Source organism: Orcinus orca, chromosome 13, assembly GCF_937001465.1.
Source record: "Orcinus orca chromosome 13, mOrcOrc1.1, whole genome shotgun sequence".
NCBI classification, from domain to species: domain Eukaryota; kingdom Metazoa; phylum Chordata; class Mammalia; order Artiodactyla; family Delphinidae; genus Orcinus; species Orcinus orca.
Window position 1 is genome coordinate 33406689 of NC_064571.1, and position 21296 is coordinate 33427984.

Consider the following 21296-nt stretch of genomic DNA (forward strand, 5'->3'; position numbering starts at 1 on the left):
GGGTGGGTAAGTGGAGGATAACATTTTTACTAGTATCATTAATGTCAAGCATTTAATGAGCCAGCACTGTGCTAGATGCTTCCGGGTATCCCCAAAATCCATAGGAATTATTCATTCATTTGATCTTTAGGCAGATACTTATTGAGTCTATGATACACCAGTCCTAGTTACAGAGAGGTTTAACATCTAGTTGAGGAAATGGGACCTACACCTGAAAAGAAAAATAACAATGGCCCAGCCTATGTGGTAGGTGCCAGGGTGAAGCGGCAGACGGTAGGAGCTACAGAGTTCATGGGGGAAATCACTGAGGGCTGCTGCATGGGGAAGGGCTTCCTGGAAGAGGTGGGTGCTGAGGGTAGGACTCAGTCAAGTGGGGAGGAGTAAGTTAGGGGAAGGTTAAGGTCCAAGCAGGGAGTGGCATTTGCAAAGATGAGAAACTAGAAATACATAGACCTCTTTAGCTGGAACAAAGGAGCTGGAACAGTAGAAAAACGAGTGATAACAGATAAGCTGGAGAAGTAGGATGGAGATGGCCAGCCCTCTAGAGGGGATACATGTTCAGATTACTCAGAGTTCCCTTCTAGTTAGAGAAGTGGAAATGTTGCAGGAGAAGGAGGGCTTTGAAGGCGGCTTGCTGTGCCTCGCTCTTCAGGAGGACCTTACTTGCATGGAAATGTAGTCTTCCGCCCAAGTGAGCCTTGTAGGGTTGAGTGGAGAGTCTGGAGGACCCCAGGACCGCACAGGGAATTAATAATGAAGGCTTCTTCTGGCAAAAGCAGGGTACCTGACTGGTAGGGTTCAAGCTTTTCTCCACCATTTCTGAATGTCGTCTCTTATTGCATAATGATTCTAAAATTTCGACCAAGCATTTTAAACAAGTATAGGACACTGAGTTAATTTACCAAGCAAAGGCAGTATCTTTATTTGGGCTTTACTTAATTTGGAAATGGAGATGGTTCAGAGGCCTGAAGGAAACTCTCTCTCTATTTATGAAAGGGGCATTTGTTAAAGGAATTAAGAGTGAAGTAAAATGTGAAGTCCATAAAAGAAAACAGCATCTTTTAGCATTGGGAAACACCCATTTACTTGTATGGATGTATTGATTTATATAGGCTTCTTTGTTCCAGCTTAAGTGACACACACACCACAAGATACAATCAAATAAAATACAATAAATTCAACAGGGGAGGAAATGGATTAAAGGGAAAATAAGGGGAAGATGAAGTAAGGAGTGAGAATAGCATAGAAAAATACATTTTTTGATTATGTATTATTAAGAGCTTACTTCCTTGCTAGGAGTGGTTCATGAATTTAGTTCTAAGCTTTCTAGTAGCAAATGAGAAGGGCAGACAATATTTATGAGACTCTCGATCTGAAGAATGAAAACAAACCAGTTTCTCAGAAGAGATAATATTTACCCATTCCAGAGAGAAATCTGGGCGTCCTCATAGAGAAGCATTGTGAAAGGAAGTGAACGACATGCTTGAGAAAATTGTTCTCTGATGTACAGATGACAGAACATTCAAATGCAGTCACTGAAACAGGCTCCCTCACAACCATGGGTCTTAGGTAATTCTCTATACCTGAGAGTAATAAGAAGCAGCACAGTCCTCCCTATCTTCAGGAGGATTGGTCCAGGACCCCCGCGGACAGCAAAATCAGAGGATGCTCATGTCCCTTATATAAAATGGCGGAGTATTTGCATATAACCTACACGCATTCTTCCATATACTTTAAATGATCTCCAGACTGCTTCTAATACATAATACAATGGAAATGCTAATGTAAATATTTACCAGCACGAAGCAAATTCAAGTTCTGCTTTTTGGAACTTTCTGGATTTTTTCCCCCAATATTTTTGATCCCCCGTTGGTTGAATCTGCAGATGTGGAACCCACGGATACAGAGGGCAGCCTGTATTTCTTTTTCTTGACAATTCTAAAATCCAGATTTCCAGCTGACATTTTTTTCCTGCCATTATTTCTGATTCTTTTACAATTTAAAGGCATTTTCGTATTTTGATTCCTCTATCTGTTTTCAGCTTCTACCTCATTCCACAGTCAAAGCAGTTTGTTCCTTTTTGTCAGTGTTTGCCTTCTTTCTTCTCCCTCTGGCTTACCCAGTCACCGTCCATCTCGAACATAGGTGCAGCCTCAGTTCTCCCTGGTCCCCAAGGATCTGCCATCACCTCTGAGCCCTTCACTGACATTCTGACTGGGGATCAGGGACCCCAAGGATGTATCCTGGACATCCATGTTTTGCTTCTGGCTTTTCCATCCTGCCTTTCCAGTGGTCAATTGGTCCTTCAGATGCAGCAGCATCCTAGGACTGGGGCTTGCCAAAATCTTCATCCAGATCCTTGCCAGTGACTCATACCCCAGTGCCCTATCTGAGCTGTGATGACAGTCGACTCCCCTCTCCCCCCAGTTTGCTGCCATTGGGCTCCTCCTGCCTGAAGGGCCACCTTAGCTACTGGTTGCCACAACTCAGAGAGGCAGGCACGCCCTTCAGCATGTCTTCAGGCATAAATCTCTTAATAGGGCCACATTGGGAGATCCAGAATTAACCCATATGGAGAACTTTATTAAACAGTGACATTAGAACGACACAAAGCTTTTTTTATGTTTTAAATAAAATTCCTCTGTCTCCTTTTATAAATCACTTTATCATCTACAACTAAAGATTTCAACAGTCCAAGAATGAAAATTGGGCTATCCCATCTATCCTGTCTCCATTCCCCAAACTCCATCAAAACACATAAATGAAATCTTCACCCATGTTAAGTTCCTGACTTTGAAGCAACATTTTTTTTTTTTTAAAGTGACTCAGCCCTTGTAGAGTTGTTGTTTGGGGAGGTCACCACTCATTTTATTTTTTTAATTTATTTTATTGATTTATTTATTTTTGGCTGTGTTGGGTCTTTGTTGCTGCGCACGGGTTTTCTCTAGTTGCGGTGAGCAGGGGCTACTCTTCGCTGTTGCGAGCGGGGGCTACTGTTTGTTGCGGTGCACGGGCTTCTCATTGCGGTGGCTTCTCTTGTTGCGGAGCACGGGCTCTAGGCGCGCGGGCTTCAGTAGTTGTGGCTCGCGGGCTCCAGAGCACAGGCTCAGTAGTTGTGGCGCATGGGCCCAGTTGCTCTGCGGCATGTGGGGTCCTCCCGGGCCAGGGCTTGAACCCATGTCACCTGCACTGGCAGGCGGATTCTTAACCACTGAGCCACCAGGGAAGCCCGTGAAGCAACATTTTTGAACCAACCCTAACACTTAGCCAGGGGTGAGTAAAGGAAACACCCGTGAATCTCTGACCACAAAGACACACTTACAGGTTTTGTCATAATAAACACATGCTGTATTATTCTCTCAAAGTGTCTGCAATTAGCTGATAAATCTAAGGAGTGTATAAAGGGCCAAAAAATTTCAGCCAAGGGCTGTGATTCAATCCAGTAAAAACACAGCTTTCCCAATCTTAACTTAAAACATCTGGAAGGGATGCATTGCAGCCAATGGAGTAAAATTTATCAGTGAGGGGCATGGGCAGGACTTGTCTGGGACTGTAGCTTCTATGAGTTAGAAATGTCTGGTTTCAAAAGGTAGGAAGTCACAATGGCATGGGGTGGATTTGGGGGGTTCCTTTGGTTATTAGCAGCCCAGACTGTACAGTAATCAGTCTGTCCGAACTTCAGCAGACAGCAGATCAGCCTAGGGCCTGGAGGCTGCATGGGGGTGGGGAGGCAGAGGATCCCTCCCCGACCTGGGCACTGGTAGCCATGGAGGAGGTAGAGACACAGCACTGGGAGATGGATGAAGGGAAATCACTAGACCGAGTGGAAAGAATTCACACAGGGTTGGGGCGACGTCAGAGGTGATAGTCTAACTGACCTCTGATGGAGACTGGCTAAGACTACCACATGCCTCAAGCATGATCCAATGTGAGGAGTTGGGTCCTGGTCTTGCCCCTGGTCCTGTACTTACCTGACCTGTGGTCCTTGACAAGTCCTTTAACTAGTCTGAACTCCAATTCTGGGAAACAGTTTAACATACTAACAGTTTAGTATTAAACTAAATTGCAGTCGAATTGCTTGAGTCAACTCACTCATGAGCACTGTGACCTTGGGCAAGTTCCATAACCTCTCTGAGTCTCTGTTTCCTCATCTGTAATAGTGGGATAAGAACAGCGCCGACTGCATGAGGTTGTTCAGTTGGGAAGATTAAATGAGATAATATAGGCAGACTCCATAGCACAGGGCCTGGAAGTCCTCAAATAATGGTAGTTTTAATCTTAAGAACCTGGGCTCTGGAGACAGAAAAAATAGATTTGGGCTTTAAATAGATTTATGTCCAAATACAAGCCCTATCACTTACTGGACATGAGGATTTGGAAAGGTTATTAAACTTCTGAATCTCAGTTTCTTATTCTGTAAAATGAGAACAAGAAAAACACCTCAAAGGGCTGTCTGGTGGTAAAATGAGTAATAGACATGAATGCAGAGATATTTAGTTTGTAAAATCAATAGAACTTAGGTGGTAAAATTCATATTGGATTAGAGAGTGAGGAAAAGAGTGAGATTAAGGAAAACTGACAAGGTTTTTGTTTTATAGACAGAACTAGACAGATGGGATTGGTCAAGAAATAGTATTTAACAACCTTGGGCCATCAGCCAAAAGTGCCCTTCATGAAAACAAGGCACCAGAAATGTGCTCAGAACAACCTTAGTAGTAAAGCACTTAGTAGGATGTCTGACACATATTCGGTTCTCAAACAATGGTAGCTGTGACTGTTACCACTGTTATTACTGCTACCACTGCTATTACTCTCGGGCAAAGATGGTTAGCTCATATCTGCTTCTATCCTACCACCCACCACTGGCCCCTTGCTGAGTCCTATTTGCTGAAAATGCCTGAAAGATGGCTAATAATATTTTCCTGCTACCTTTTGGGCAGATTTCAAAAAGAAGATATATGGGTAAGCATGTTTGAAATCTGCAAAGAACTCTATTGTAAGTACATGGGTTGTTACTGGTAGTGACACTCCTGCACACCTCACGAGAGTGTTGGGGGAGTAAAAGAGGCAGCAGATGTAAAAGAACTTTGCCAAGTAATAAGGGCTGCTTAATAGACTTAAAGTGAAATCGGACTTCCCTGGTGGCACAGTGGATAAGAATCCGCCTGCCAGTGCAGGGGACGCCGGTTCAAGCCCTGGTCCGGGAAGATCCCACATGCCACGGAGCAACTAAGCCCGTGTGCCACAACTACTGAGCCTGTGCGCCACAGCTACTGAGCCCACGTGCCACAACTACTGAAGCCAGCGCACCTAGACCCTGTGCTCCACAACAAGAGAAGCCACCGCAATGAGAAGCCCGCGCACAGCAACGAAGAGTAGCCCCAGCTCGCCGCAACTAGAGAAAGCCTGTGCGCAGCAAATAAGACCTGACGCAGCCAAAAATCAATAAATAAATTTATTAAAAAGAAAAAGTGAAATCCATTGTGAACCAGTCCAGGTTGTATATAAAACTTATATATATATATATATAGATTCTAAAAATCTAAAGTCCTTTTTCATAAAGTTCAGAGTTTATGCAGAGATTTCTCAAGAATACTTAAAGATTGTGAATATTTGCATAGAGTTGTTATGAATCCCTCCCTTACCATAAGCATACCTAATATTTTTCCCCCTAACTGCTCTGCCTCCTTCCCTAATAAAGTATCGGTCTTCATTTACTTGGCCACTTCCTGCTGGAAGACTTTTTGTGTTAATACAAGACCAGTTTCCTTTATCCATTCATAGTATAGGGTCCTTTTCCTTCCACATCTCTAGACAGCATGTTTCTTAGTGTCTTACTTGTTGTGAAGGGTACATTCTGCTTCAAAGATGTCTGGAGCTTGAAGTAGGCTGGCCCACGGGTGGTTAACTATCTATTGCCCAATTACATCTCTCTAGTTCTCTAAGATGAAAACCTAGGAGTTTTCCTTAACCTCACTCTCCCAGTCACCCTCCAAATCCAGTATGGATTTTGTGACCTAAGTCTACCAATGAAATATTTCTGTATTAATTCACATTTTAGTATAAATTGCTAAGAGGACTCACTGTGGTTTATAATTATATATTTATCTTTTTGATTGTTTGGTCATTGTCTATCTTCCTCAGACTATAACCTCTATAAAGGCAAGGAGATTTGTTTTTATCCACCACTGTACCCACAAGGCCTAATCTAGCACATAGTAGGCACTAAATAAACACTTATTGAATAAATAAACGGCACACTTTCTGCATGGCTTCATTAACTGACATTTTAGTATATTATGTATCAGTCTTTCTTTTTCCCTGTAAATATAATCTTTTATTACATTAATCTTTTCTGGTCTTTTAAATTAAATTAAATTTTAAATCTTTTAAATTAATCTTTTATAGTCTTTTGAATACAAGGCTATGTTCAGCGTCTTGTAACATCTCCCTCTTCTTATCAAGTCTTTGGGGACTGCCTTCCCAGGAGGCCTACTTCAACACCTCCATCTTTTTAAATGGCTTATCTTTTTAAACAATGACGTTGTAGATGTATCATGTTCCCATGTCTAAGGTCTAGATGGGCCTGCTGTGTAAAAGGCCTTGACCCCTTTATTTGGGAAAAATGTAAAAGTATATGTTTGGGGGGTGGGGCGCAGGGTCCCAGGTACACTAATATAGCTTATGGCAGAATGCACATTGGGTAAGCCTGCAGGCTATTGCTTTTACAAAAGGCCAGGGAGCTCGGGACCCAAAACTGGCTCACCCATGCCTTCAGGACTGCCAATGTTGCCCCCATGAATTTTGAAACTATTTGGTTTCTAATAAAATTTTGAAAAAAAAAAAAAGATAGTCACCTTTCCTAAGTAAAATGCACTCTGCACTTAAAATCAATAGACATATCTATTATTAACTATGGACATTATCCTAGATTCATATCCAGTTCTACAGAATCTGAATTTAAAATAAAAATTTACTATCACACACACATCTTTCTGGGATTCATATATGATTTTATGTTACAGTCATACATTATACCAAATAAATATTGCAACATGCAAGAAAGACATTCTTAAGAAGTTACTGAATTTTAGATAATAAAGCCCATCCTCAAAACATACAAGAATTTTTGTCTGGAGGGGGGCACCCAGCTCACTTAAATAAATGCTACTCTTCTCTCAGTTAGTTTCACACTCAACGAGAGTCTGGTGTGAAGAAGCACAGGACAAACAAGGTTCTGAAACCGAGGAAATTCATTTTTATTCCGTGAAACCACTTTCCTCTCCTGTTTTCAGAAGGAAAGCTCAGATAACTGTGAATTCCGAGACGTGGTTTATTTAGTAAGAGAAGCTCGCTGATCTGCTGAATACTGGCAAAGTCAGTGGCCCTCCTTGGGAGCTAAACCCTGCAGCGTTTCACTGGGTTTTGTTCTAAATTCTGCTCTTGCTTTTACAATGAGTCTTAACAGATTCCTAGATATAGGAGAAGGAGCTGGAGGGGTGTGGGGTGACCTGAGGATTAACTGAACGTGCCCCTCTGCAATCTTTGTAGCCTATTCAAGCAATGGGACTTTTAAAATTACATTTGGACTATTTCATAAGCCAAATAGAAAAAATAGCTTAGTTGAAATGCCTGGCCCGAATGCCTGCAAAGTCTGAGTCTAATTAAAGACTGCTGAGGCAAATGATTTTTTAAAAAGATTTTCTGCCCACTACAGAAACAACAATTGATTCTATTTATGTTTCCAGGCCTGCTAATGTGAATGGGGCACAAAATGCCATCTTTTATAGATATGGTCCTGGAAAAGAGGGTGGGGGAAGGACTAACGGGCTTTTACAAGAAACGGAGCCACAGAACTGCCCACTTGTGGTGCAGTGCAGGTCCGAACACTCTGCAGTCCTCTGCCCTGCTTTACAATGAACACATATGCACAGCCCGGCATATAAATGCACTGGACACCACGGGGAATACGACAAAGGGGGCGGTCTCTGTGACTGCACAATTCAGCGTCTGACCAGGAGGAAAGGCACGTGCCAAACAAGTGATGCCAACAATTAGTGCCACTGGAGTTCAAGGCAGGGAGAGTTCAAGGTGTAGGAGAGACCAAGGCAGGCTCCTCAGAGAAGAGAGGACAGGAGCGTAGCCTTGAAGTTGAGACAGAACTCGAGAAGGCATTCAGATGGGGCAAAGGAGGAGAGAGTGGTTTCTTCCGATCACAAATAAGGATGGGTTCTTCCAACCACAAATAAGGCTGATTAAGAGAAGGGCTGTTGCTGAAACGGGCCTTCCCCTCTGCTAGCCCTGGAAAGAGAGTTGCTTCAGTAAATTCAGGTACTTTCCAGGACTATAGGAATGTGATTCAGATTTTGATTTGAGGAAAACCCTTAGCAGCTCCTCGTGGGGTCTTGGAAGAGTAGATGGGAGGGAAGCAAGGAAGATGGGCTTTGCCTTTGTCAAAGCTTCACCAGGGCTGGATCAGGGGCTCCATTTCTTTCACCTTCCCATGATTCACCTTCCCATGAGTGGAAGGGAGAAATCAGCACAGGACATGGTTTTCATAAATAAATAAATATATATACACCATGGAATAGATTCATTCCTCAGTTTCAGTAATTTTAAAGCTTCCTTGATAACAGGATGTTTGTGCCAAAACTTGCAAGAAATCCTTGCAAATATGGTCATGTTTGCCCAATACTTGTTTATTGTTGATCAGACATGTAGAAAGCTCTAGGCGCTGACTCACCCTCGCATTAATAGGAAGCCCTACGCAGGCTTAAATATTTATCGTAGGGAAATGCTCCTAGATGGAGATGGCTTGGTGCCAGTGACTGGGTTCTCCTTCTCAGAGACAGTGTGCCTGGTTCCAGGTACCGCCCTTCATTGCACAAGAAGTGGGGACAGCTGGGAGGAGTTGGCATCACGGTAACCAGGCCAAGTGTTGGGATTCAAAGCTGCAGACCCATTTCAGGGTTATCCAAACCCAGCTTTCATGTAGGTTCCCATTTCACTGCCTGCAGCACTTTTGAAAAGGCAAACAAAGACCCAGGAGCCTCGCTGGACCTTTGCTTCATATTTTCAGTTGAGGGCTGGCGCTACATTCACCAGTTGTGGTCAATGGAAATTCCCCGAGGAAGCCACAATAAGGAAAGGCAAAGGCATAGTTTCTTCCTTTACAGTTTTACTGGCTTAAAGGGCTCCAATCTTCCAACCATCCAAATTTTGTCTTATTTTATCAACCAAATTCTGCAAAAGCAAGAAGGAATTCTGTCCTCCGAGGTAGAGTCCTGAGCGAGTGTGGAAGGGAAGACGTTCCTTTCAGCCTGTGTCAAGTCGCCAGCTTCTCATGATGATGGAATTTCATCCATTGAGCAGAAACTGAGATTTTTCAGAGGCACTCTCCACCTAATAGTAAGCGGCAAAGAGCTCTCCTGCCCACCACCCATGGTACCCTCAGATCAGAGAACCCACCTGGGTTCTGGTCTTGCCTTTGCTCTAACTGTGTGAACTGTGTCAAGTCATTTCACGTTTTTGGTCTTCAGGGTCCCCTTCTCTGAAACGGAGCTGCTTCCTGGCCTACCCACCTCATTCACTAGAGCACTACGGTCACCTTGTCATGGACCTTAGAGACAGAGCTGAGTCTATTCCGGATCACCGCCCACTGCTGTGTAGTCTTGGACAAGTTAGCTAATCTCTCTGTCCTTAGAGTATGTGCTTCTCTAGAAGGAGTAATAATATCTACATTAAATGGTGGTGGTGAGAATTTGATGAGATGACTATGTAAAGTGATTTTCACAGGGTCTAGCGCCTAAGAATTCACTAAATGATGACTTTTCTTATTTTTACCTTCCTAAGGAAATAGAGGTGGGAGAAAGCCTGGGCTCTGGAGTCATGGAAATGGGTTCCAACCCTGATCTCCCCATTAGAGCTGTGTGCTCTCGTGCAGGGTATCTGAGCCTCAGTTTCTTCATCTGTAAAATGGGAATATTTCCCTCCTAGGGCTGTTGTGATTTTTAACTAGGATAATATTAAATGGGAAAAGGGAACAATGTTTGGCCCCCAAATAAGTTATCTACAGGCATTGATTTCTTTCTGCCTTTTTCCTATGTCCCACTGATGGGAGACTAAAATGGAAAACAAGTGAAGGCACTTTGAAAAATAACATGTTATGCAAATCTGAAACATAAGTACTTCCTCCTTAAAGTAGAAAGGATTGAGGAATAGTAAGAAGACCAAAACACAGGAATCAGATTGAGGAAGCAGAGAATCCGGGGACTTGATGTATCCATGCCTTGAATAATCAGCTTCTGATAATCCAATGGTGATTTTCCACTTCCTCAGACATTCACAGCCCAGTATTGTGGAAACAGCAGGCTCTCTGGACCCAGACTTCCCTCCTCCACCATTATGAGTGGGCAGACTTGGGGCAGTTTATCTAACTGCCCGCACCTCAGTTTCCTCACCTGTAAAATGGGGATAATAAGGCCCTCTTCAGAGAGTGATTGTGGAAATGCTTAACAGAGGAGCTGGTAGAAAGAAGATGCTCAGTAAATCATAGTAATGTTTCTTCTTCTTCACAGGCCTCATGACTACTTGTCCTGAGTGTTTATTTATTCATTATCCAAAGGGGAGCTGGATAAAGCGCCATGACCTCTAGATTCCCTGAGAGTCTTGACTGCAAGCATGATTGTTCCATTGTCAGGCTTTGTATACGGTATGTTTGCCCACTGCCCTTACAGTAAAATAGCAGAGTTTTCAAGGCTCCTCATGATTTAGCCGTTGCTTGCTGCTTCCTTCATCTTCTGTCATTTTCCACCCAAGCCCTACTCTTCTTTCATTCTGTTATCTTAGGGTTCTGGTCTGACAAGAATGTTGTATCCATGCTCTTTCGATGAACAACTCTATTTCACCTTCAGCTTATCTCTGCACAGGGGCCTGAGTTCTTTTCCAACTTTACTCTTAATCTCAGTCATATGTTACTTCTTATATACCATGTGTCACATAATTATACATATTTATTTATTGACTTGTTTTTATGTGTCCCTCCCACCAGACTATAAGCTCCACCAGGATAGGGTGTCTACCTGCTTACTTATAACCAAATGGTCAGAGTCTACCATAAAACGTTTTCAATGAGTATTAGAGGAATGAATAAATATTAGCCCCTGCATCTTGATTGGGGATTTAAAAATAAGGTCACTATTAAGAGGTACGACTACCATGTATAAAATAAATAAGCTACAAGGATATATTGTACAGCACAGGAAATATAGCAAATAATGTATAACCTTAAATGGAGTATAATCTATAAAAATATTGAATCGTTATGCTGTACAGCTGAAACGTCTATTGCAGATCAACTACACCTCAATAATAAAGGAAGGTCACCATGGGTCTAAAACTTCATGAACTATTTGAGCTCTTGAACGCTGCTCTGCACTCCTATTTTGGATAATTAAGCCCAGTCCTACTTTATTATGAGCAAATAACCAGCCACAAAACAACGTCCATGGGAAAAAGCTGGAGAGACGCTTTAGATGGCGGAGGTGGCGGGGAGGGGGGAGGAAACAAGAGCTTTCTTTTCAGTATCCAGAAGGAGAAATGAACCTACTTCTTAAAATTAGTTAACCAACTTTCAGGCCATAATTATTTCTGTCTGAGTTGAGAAAGACGAGTTGTGCTGTGCTTGTCCCTGTTTTCCTGTCCAGGCAAATGAATTAACAACTGCGATAAACATGGGTTTCAAGTATTGGAAGGATGGAAACCGCTAGCATAAATCCCAGATAAAAGCTCACAAGAATGCTATCATTCGGCTAAAAGTTTGGAGTCTCAAATTATTTTTTCCCCCTTTTGGAAGACTGTTTCACTAAAATTTCTTAAACATCTTTGGGGTGATTTCCATTGGGGGTAGGGAGAGTTTTACAAACATCTGGGTTCATGTTGAGCTTGGGTGAGTTGCTAAGGTTGAAATATTCAAGGACAACAACAATTTATGCAGATTAAAAAATACTCAAATTATTTGGGTAGGAACCAGCTGTTAAATAATGTGGCACATGGCTCATAAGAACCTTTGAACAGGTAAGAGCTGTCCCTGTTGGAACCCAGCCATCTGAAGAAAGGACTTCTGCAGTAGCCTCATGCCTGGGTTCCTGCCTCTGGGCCTCCCCAGTCTCCTTTCTCTATATAGGGACACTGCCATCAGATTCTCTTCTTAAATATTACTTGTTAGACGTTCAGAATGTTTCAGTGATTACACTAATTTGGAGTCAAAGTTCCTTCAAGGCTCCCATCAATCTGCTTCTAACCCAATGTCTCAGCTTATTTCCCATTACTCCTGACTCCTTTATCCAAACTCTCCCACTAGACAGATAGGTATTATTATTGTCTTAAAAATATGCTTGCTCTTTTCCAGTCTTTGGGCTGAGGTCATGCCATCTCTTCTCTGGTGCTACCCATCACCCATCCTCTACCCCAGTTTCTCATGAAGGCTCCGGTCCAGAACAGTCCATCTCTGAGCTCCCACAGGATTCATGGTCAGGCCCCAATCCTGCTGTTAACTGTCCATCTAAATCACTATTTGGGTGTTGTTTCACCTGGTTATTACATTTCTTGTCACTTACACTGTCAAGTACGCCACACTGACCCCAGAACTTATTTACAGTAGGGGTCCCTCACCTGAGGATCCATAATTGGCACTGATAACGTCTCCATCCTTTCAATAATTTGCACTTTCTGGTTAAGACGGTTTCAGTGTGTTTCTGTTCCTTGCAAACACATCTTAAAGAAGATGACTGTCACGTGGACATATTTAGGATAGGATCTCCCAACTTGGGGTGGGATTATTTTTCACAGTTCTGAAAACGTAAGGTCCCATCTATCAATATTGTGAAAGTACAACACCTGGGGCACTGATTAAAACGTGCAGATTTAAAAGATGCAGTTTCATAGGCTCCATCACATACTGACTGTGAGATAGAAGCTCCTGGGGATAGGGCCTGGGAATGGGTATTGCAAACAAGATTCCCCAGGTGATTTTTATGCATATGCAAGAAAATTTAGAGGGTGAGGAGGGAAGCTGACACCGAGGTTTCTCATATGATGGTGAAGGGGCATGGAAGAGGAAATAATTCATATGTCTTGAGGACTGATTATGTGCCTGGAAAAATATTAGGTATTTTCACTAGTGTTATCTCTTGTAATCCTCAGACAAGTCTACGACATGTGTCTTCTCATTAATCCCTTATACAAATATGGAACTAAGCGAAATACCTCATCTAAGGATCTATAAATGGTAAGCTGTTGGGTCAGCCTTTCAACTCTGGGCTGACCAGCTCCAAAGTTCCTACTTCTTACTCTGCTTTCCACTCTGCTGCGGTTCTAAGCAAACCTTGGAGGGAGGGGGAGGGAGCATGAGGCACATCGAGGTTGGAGGTTTCCTAGGTCAGTCTGCGGGAGCTGGGCAGATCCCAAGCTCCTGATGGGTAAACCTGGCTTAAGACCCCACTGACATCTTAAGAGGACAGTGATCCTCTGAGCTCTGAATCTGCATCCTGGATCCCAAGTCTGAAGCCTCGTGAGCTCCAACTGGAGAGACCACTGTCTGGCTGCCTGGTCCCCAAACCTAAAGATGGAGGCTTCAGCAACCCTGGACTTTATTATAGGAGCAGCACACACACAGGCCTTCTGGTTGAGGTTTCCAAGACTCGCATCCTCCAATATTCCAGCTGGACCAAGGGCCTAGCCTGGGGATGGATGGTAGAAAAGAGAGGCCCAGGAAGCCAGGTCCTGTTCACTGATAGGAAAGGGATGATAAAAAACCAGGATGGGATGAAAAAGAGGGCTGGTGACGGTGCAAACTCTGGGGAACGTTGAAACCCTCATATTTTACAATGAGGGTGAAATATCACTCAGCCATGAAAAAGAATGAAAGAATGCCATCTGCAGCAACATGGATGGACCTAGAGATGATCATACTAAGCGAAGTAAGCCAGGCAAAGACAAATATCATATGATATCACTTATATGTGGAATCTAAAAAAATGATATAAATGAGCTTATTTACAGAACAGAAATAGACCCACAGACATAGAAAACAAACTTCTGGTTACCAAAGGGGATAGCAGGGGAAGGTATAAATTAGGAGTTTGGGATTAGCAGATACACACTACTATACATAAAATAGATAACCAACAAGGACCTACTGTATAGCACAGGGAACTATACTCAATACCTTATAATAACCTACAAGGGAAAAGAATCTGAGAATCTGAAAAAGAATATATGTGTGTGTGTGTGTGTGTGTGTGCATGTATGTGTGTAACTGAATCACTTTGCTGTACACCTGAAACTAACACAACATTGTAAATCAACTATTAAAAAAAAAAAAACACCAAAAAACCAAAGGGCCACAAAAAAAAGAAAAAGAAAAAAAAAAAAGAATCTATGTTGTGACTCCAGGTAAGTTCCATTCATGAAATGAATAAAAGTTTAATATAAAAAAAAAAGAAACCTTCCTATTTGGGGATTATAGATCTAATGCAGTGGTTCCATTAAAATCACCTGGGAAGATCTTAAAAATCCTGTTCAGATAATCATCAATGGGCAGCCAAGATAGAAAACCACTGGTCGAAAGTGCCTCTGACGGCCAAGCGATCTAGGCTGAGCCTGCAATGTTCAGAAAGCAGCTTGCGTTCAGTCACGGTTGGGAAAGCTGAGGTCGGTCAAGTGCACGGCATCAGCTGCAGTCCTTCCAGTATGAGAACTGCCTGAAGTTTGGCTCGCTGCCAGAGCAAGTTTCCTTTCCATTTTTAATTTTCCATTGTAGGGTAAAGAATTGGCACAGGAGAATGAGAAAAGAAACATGTGTGAACGGCAGGATGGAGACGTGAAACACGACAGATATAAAGATATACAAAGAAATGTAGAAGAACACCAGCCTTAGTGAGATGGAACTGGGGTATCTACAGCAGGTCAGGGGGCAGAAAGTGCCCGGGTATCCATTCTCAGAGGAAGTGCTCTACTCACTGAGTGGATGATGCCTTGCAGGGCCTGGAAGCCATCATTTACCGGAAACACGTGATCCTTACTGTCTGCGATCCGGGCCAGCTGAGGACACAGCAAACGCACAAGGAGATGTGTCAGGCTTGCACGTGGAGAACTGAGGAAAGCCACTGGGTCCAGGGGCCTCCATCTCCTTTTAAAACCCACAGGAACTTGAGGGCTTGCCTGGGCTCAGGGACCTCACTGAGAAGCCCTCAGTCATAATGAGATTTCCAGGGGACTTACTCTGGAGCGGGTCCGGAGGGTCGGTTCCAGCTTTTACATTTGTTTTAATACTTGTCTCCTTGGGACCAGCGGTAAGATTGCCCAGCTAGATGAACATTTGGCCTGGGTTGATGTATTTATGGATTTGGGGGCAGGCCATTGGCTTCTTTTTCTCCCATTCAACCACATTTCTGTTGGCAACTATATTCGAATCAAACAGACTCAAGTTTCCTTTCAAAGCAACTTTAAAAATAAATTCAAGCTTTGGTGTTGGGCGAGCCCAATGAATGGGGACCCTTATCTTTCACCTAAACTTCTCATTGAGGAAAGGACCCTTGCGATTGGTTTGGTTGCTTTGTGGAGCAGAGGACTGGAGAAAGGAGAAACTGATCTGCGGAGATTTTCTACTCCCAGACTCTGTCTAGTGCTGTGGTTGCCACAGTCAGTCAGTGCCAGGATTTTTACTGATTGTAAAAGTAATACACAATCATTGGGAAATTTCAAAAAACCAGGAGTGTTCAAATAAAAAGAAGAAAGTTATTAATAATTCATCTGTCCATCCATCCATCCATCATCTTTCTATTACTGTTAATTTGATATGGTTTTTCATACTTTTCCTATACAAATACACACATTTTATTTTAAAAAGTACACTCATACTATTCCCATACTGTTTTGTAACCCTGTTTTATTCATTTAACAACATATCCTGAACTTTGTCAATGTTATTAGAACAAAAAGAAACTATGAAGTACATGGAAGTACATCTATTTAGGTTGCTAACACATTTTTACAATTTGCTTATTGTGAACACTTGGACATACTTTTTTTGCCCACTGGCCAATTATTTCCATTTTGGGGCGTATTGAAATGCATTGAACCTTTAATGAGAAAAAAGGGATGTTTGCCATTTAAATAAGAAAATCAGATTTATCAAATTAAATTTAAAAAAAAACCAACAAGTTTTCCAAGTTAATTTCGATCTATTTTGACCTCCTGGCAATTTAACATGTACTAAGAAAGTCAACCAAAAAAGATGCTGCCTGGATGGTCTGCATTGAAGACCCTCAAGCACATTAGCAAATAAGTTCACATCCCTCACACATCCAATAATTCCCTCCCTGCTTAGCAGTTCTGGAAAAATCATCCATCTAATGGGTACTTATGCTGCTGATGCACCCTCTGCACCGACTGCATGTTTTCTATCATTCACAAGCTGAGTATGCTCCCATACCTGAGGAAATCCATGCTCATACCTGTGTTTCATTGAAATCCTTCACACCCACACAGTAAACGATCGCACCAAGATCTCGGGATCTGTTAGCCTGGGCCAATGAAAGAAAAGACATTTAGAGAGAGAAGCAGTGGCAAATGTACTCCTTTTGGATCACCCAGCCTAACTGCAGTGATCAGGTATTTACTGAGCACCTACTATATGCCAGGTACCACAAGGGAGAGGGCAATCCCTGTCCCCAAAGAGCCAATTCTCCAGTGAACATCACATTCTAATGCAATATGGTGGATGTGAGGGGAGTGATTAGTCTAATGGGAAGTGTTGAGGAAGATCCATAGAAGTAGAGTCTTGATGAGAAGCTTTGAATGACGGGGGGATGAAAAGGATACTGTAGGCTAAGATACATCATATTAAATATTCTGGGGAAATGATTATCTTTTCTATTCCTCTGATGGATTTTTATTGACATACGTTCTTCCTTTGTAGTGACAGCGTGCTCTATCGGAAAGGATGTGACCTTTGGAATCCAACATACCTGGGTTTGACACTTGGCTTTTCTCTGTAAAGTACTTTGGACATTAAATGAGAAAATAAATGCAGAGCTCCTCACATGAGGCGTAGAACAATGCAGATACTCATCAATGTCAGCACCTTCATGAATATGGCCTTTTTTATTCCCAGAGAAGACACTGGGTCAATGGTATGGGATTTAAAGTCCATATTTGAGTGGGTGAACCCACGACTTTCTCTACAAGTAAGTATTGAGAGGGCAACCTAATGAATAATATCCAGATTTTGGCTTGATTTTAATATCTGATTTATTACAGGCTCTTCCAGGTTCTTCGTTTCAGAAGAGAAAACAAAAATTGGAAATCCTTGGTATATACAGTAGAAACTTAATAAATCATTGACAGTAAACATACAGTAGGTGCTCAATATATGCATATTGATTTGAATCGCGTCCCATTTTCCCCTCTCTTAGTACTCAAACCCACTTGTGACTAACACTGAATTGTAGAAGGGGCAGAAACATACAGCGTTTTTCCTTCATGTTAGAAATATTTCTTGCTGCTTTCAGGATAAAAGAAACTTTTAGGTACAGTCTAGCCCCAGCCTTCTCTGCAACGACTTCTATGGCTTTTCTCCTCTAGTTGGGCTGTATACAGAATCATCAAAAATGGAAAGGCTCATTTTCTTTATATATCTTGAGCTTTATCTTTCTTTTTCAGACACCTTCGTCCTATTGGCATTGGCACTGCAAATATTTTTCCAAGTTTGTGTGTGCTATACCTAGAATTCTTTTCTACTAACCTCTACTTTAAACCTCTGACACCTATTGTTTATTTTATATTCAGTTATTTCCTTATTAGGGTTTTTACTTTAGTTGATGGTTGTTTAGCATCCAAATAAGCCTTTTTGCATTCCCTACAGTTTCAACTGTAGAGCATAGAAATATATTATTTCCTAGATGCTCAGCGAGCCTCTGTCATATTTACTTGTGGGTTTCCCCCTTGTGTATTTTGTACAAGTTAGGGTAGGGGGTCAGTAATGCGTTTACCAACTTAATTTCCTCATGCCCTTTGCCAACAGAGGCTTCAAAAAGCTGAACAGTATTACACAGTAAAGCCCATAAAGGCAGCAATGGTGTCTTACTCACCAGTGTGTTTCTAGTGTCTAGCAAAGCGCCCGTACAGGCCAAGCTCTCAGTTAGCACGGAACGAATGAATGAATGAATGAATGCATATCAATTTCTTGCTTGTGGAGGAAGCTGAACTTAAATGAAATAGTAGTCAAGACCTTGAGATAAGTGTAATTCTCTGATTGATTCCTCCTCCAGAGGCTGGCATCTCCCTCCGTCACTGCCTGTCTTTTTCCTCATTGTGTTTCTTTCTAACTTGGCCTGAATGAGCCTTTGTCGCTAATGAGGCTTCAGTACATTCCTATGGTGAACTGGTTTCCTGGGGCCACATATACATATAGCTCAAATGTGAAATTGGAAAGAAAAGAATTTCCTAAATATAAACATCACTTTTCAACTCTTAGATAAACCTCTTTTTCTGAATCTCTTTATAAACTGAAAGCTTCATTTAGAGAGGATTCCTTCACTTGCTTTAAGGAGTGCTTTGTAAGGGCATAAAGAAAAGGAAAAAAGAAATACTGAAGGAGAGATTACAATTTACTTTTTTTACAATTACATTAATTTACAATTAATATTCAGCTTTGGTTCTTAGAGGAAGAATTTCAGTGATTAATACATTTTGACAAAATTGGCTTTCGCATATTTCAAGTAATTCTTTTCCCTCCTGGTTTTAGTAGAAATGAAGGAAAAATAGTACCAATGGATTTGTTGAAAAGTTATATATGGTATTTCAACACTGCTTTCGAGAAAGGCATGGCAGATATATTTTGTCCCTTAAAACACAGAGTAATATGCAAATCTGTGGAAAAGGGAAAAATACCTACCAGGTGTGAGACATGAAGATTCACTTTAAAAATGAGTTACTGTTATTATCTTTCACATATGGGACACTATTTTATCCAGGGACTTTACAAAGAACACTTAACATTTTGCCCGAGTGGAAAGACTGCAGCCCATTTCAGAAGGAAGAAGCGCCGTTTCCATGTCAGACATAGGCCCGGGCCGTCGCTTACCTCCCTCTCCGAATAGAAGAAGAGGTCCTCATGCAGTTCCCCATCAGTCAGAGCGATGATGACGCTGGCTGTCCTGTATCCTGCTCAAACAACACAGACCCACTCAGTTCATCCCGCTGCACCAAGGGAAACCCCTCTCGGCCCTGGGAGTCTGTCTCTTCGCGGCTCCCCCACCCAAGGTCAGTATTGTGAGAATCAGCAACTTTTCTTTGGGGACTCGAAGTAGCTCTGGCATGAAGAAGAATGTGGGACAGACTCTAAGGGGGAATATGTTTTGTTTCTGGGTTTCCAAGTCTTATCTTTAAAAAAAGGCCAAACCTGGTGAAATGGTTCCTGGACTGATAGCTGGGAGTAGCTACAGTGAATCAAACATGACTATTTCCTAGGAACAGTCCACATGACTCTCGCCAAGGCCCAAGGGCAAACTCGACCACCTGAGCCTTTCAGGGGTCCTTCTCACATGCTGTCCTTGACCACATATGCAACATCTGTTGAAGAGTTTGGCAAAGAGTAACAGTCATCATGATTTATAAGCTGACTGGAAGTATTACTGGAAGTATTAGTTTTGCAGTTGGCAAAACCTACTAGAATTCTTTCAGTGATTTTGAAACTTCCAGTAACATTGATGATGGTGTCTTTATAATAACAAGCGTTGCTGTTGATATTGGGTCTGACCTATTTGTTGCAGTTTAGAGCAAAAGAGGATGTGGACACCTCCACAGGCCTGGGAGAAAAATCCCCACTCTAATACTGAACGTCTTTGAAGTGATTTGCTTCAGATAAAGAAATGCTACCCATGAAAGACAGGGTAGTAATAATAGCTAAAATTATAATAATAATAAATATTATTTCTCTGTGCTAAGCATGCTATTAAGTACATTTTATTCCTTTTTTCCCACTTAAATGAAGGAAAGTTTAAGCCAAACTGGTATCTTAATCTAAAATCATCACAGCAATGAAGAGGCTTGGAGCTCAGAGAGGGACAAGAAAATTAAATTTGACATAAAAATCTAAGACTTTACTAACCCCTCCAAGTATGTATTAACTTAATGAATTCAACATGCAAAACTGTTCATGAGCATTACAGACTGTAGCCCATAATGAGATCTTAATTACTTTTAAATAACTTTTTCTTTTTTTGGAATCATCAGGACAGTAGAATTTGACCTCATTCGTGCCATCTTTCTACGCATTCCTTCTCTGTGATGAAGTCTGTGTTTAAGGATTAGAGGCAATATCCTGTGTCTTTTCAAACATGAAATTACTGAGGCACTTTTTCAGAAGGAAACACAGAAAAAAGTTAAAAAATTCATAATGGTAATTAGGAATATACTCTTACCTTGACTGTTTTCATAATAAATCTGCTCACTGGCCTGAAAAACATGAAAGAGCCATTAGACATATAGCCACTGTTTGCTACTACAAATGCCATGGTGGGCAGTGATCTCTGGTGTTGGATCCACAGTGTTGGGTCAGTCTTGATTCTTTATGTAATTCACCCAGGTTTCACTCAAATATCAATGGATGATATCCTCTGAAGTTACCCTGGATCAATATCTTTCCTCTCATAGACTGGGACTTGTTTTGCTGAAGCCTGAAGTCATTGCAATTCTGTCTCAACCTCTGAAGAAATATATAGAAAAGGTTACCTTGGGAATAGAGAGGACTTGTGTGTGGCATGATTCATGAGTTCTGGCCAAGCATTAGCTAAGAGACCCTTCATCAGTGTCAGGGAAGGAGGAAGAAATTTCATTTATTTGGCTCTTTTGGATGGAGTTATCGTGTACACACTTATGGAAAATTGTTTTCACTCTTGCCATTGGGTGTTATTCAGTTCCTTTAATATGTGTGTCTCATCTCATCAGCCATCCCTGTGTTGATGTTTCCACATCACAATCTTCTTTTGGAGTTTAAAACTCTTTTAAAATTACCCTTTCAAATCCTTCATGCATGTAAGTGTCTCCTCCTGGCAGAACCTTCTGGAGTTCTTCTAGGCCTTGACGGATCTGTTCCCTGAAATCCAAAGACACCCTGTTAGTCTTATTAGAGCATTTTTTATTTTGCTGTTGACAGTCACATGCTTTAGTCTGCTTATCTTTGTGGATAGTCTATATTGCCCAAACAGTCCCCCAAAACCCTATAGCAGGAA

At 41.8% G+C, this 21296-nt stretch overlaps 1 protein-coding gene across 1 annotated transcript in view; it reads right to left on the reverse strand.

Moving 5' to 3' along the window:
- The window catches only part of ANTXR1 (ANTXR cell adhesion molecule 1), a 244980-nt gene that overhangs the window by 165256 nt on the left and 58428 nt on the right, over positions 1 to 21296 (reverse strand). The window contains 5 exon segments of the mRNA XM_004277021.3: positions 15022 to 15102; positions 16518 to 16586; positions 19148 to 19227; positions 20487 to 20520; positions 21079 to 21160. Of these exon segments, the coding sequence (XP_004277069.1) occupies positions 15022 to 15102; positions 16518 to 16586; positions 19148 to 19227; positions 20487 to 20520; positions 21079 to 21160 (346 nt within the window).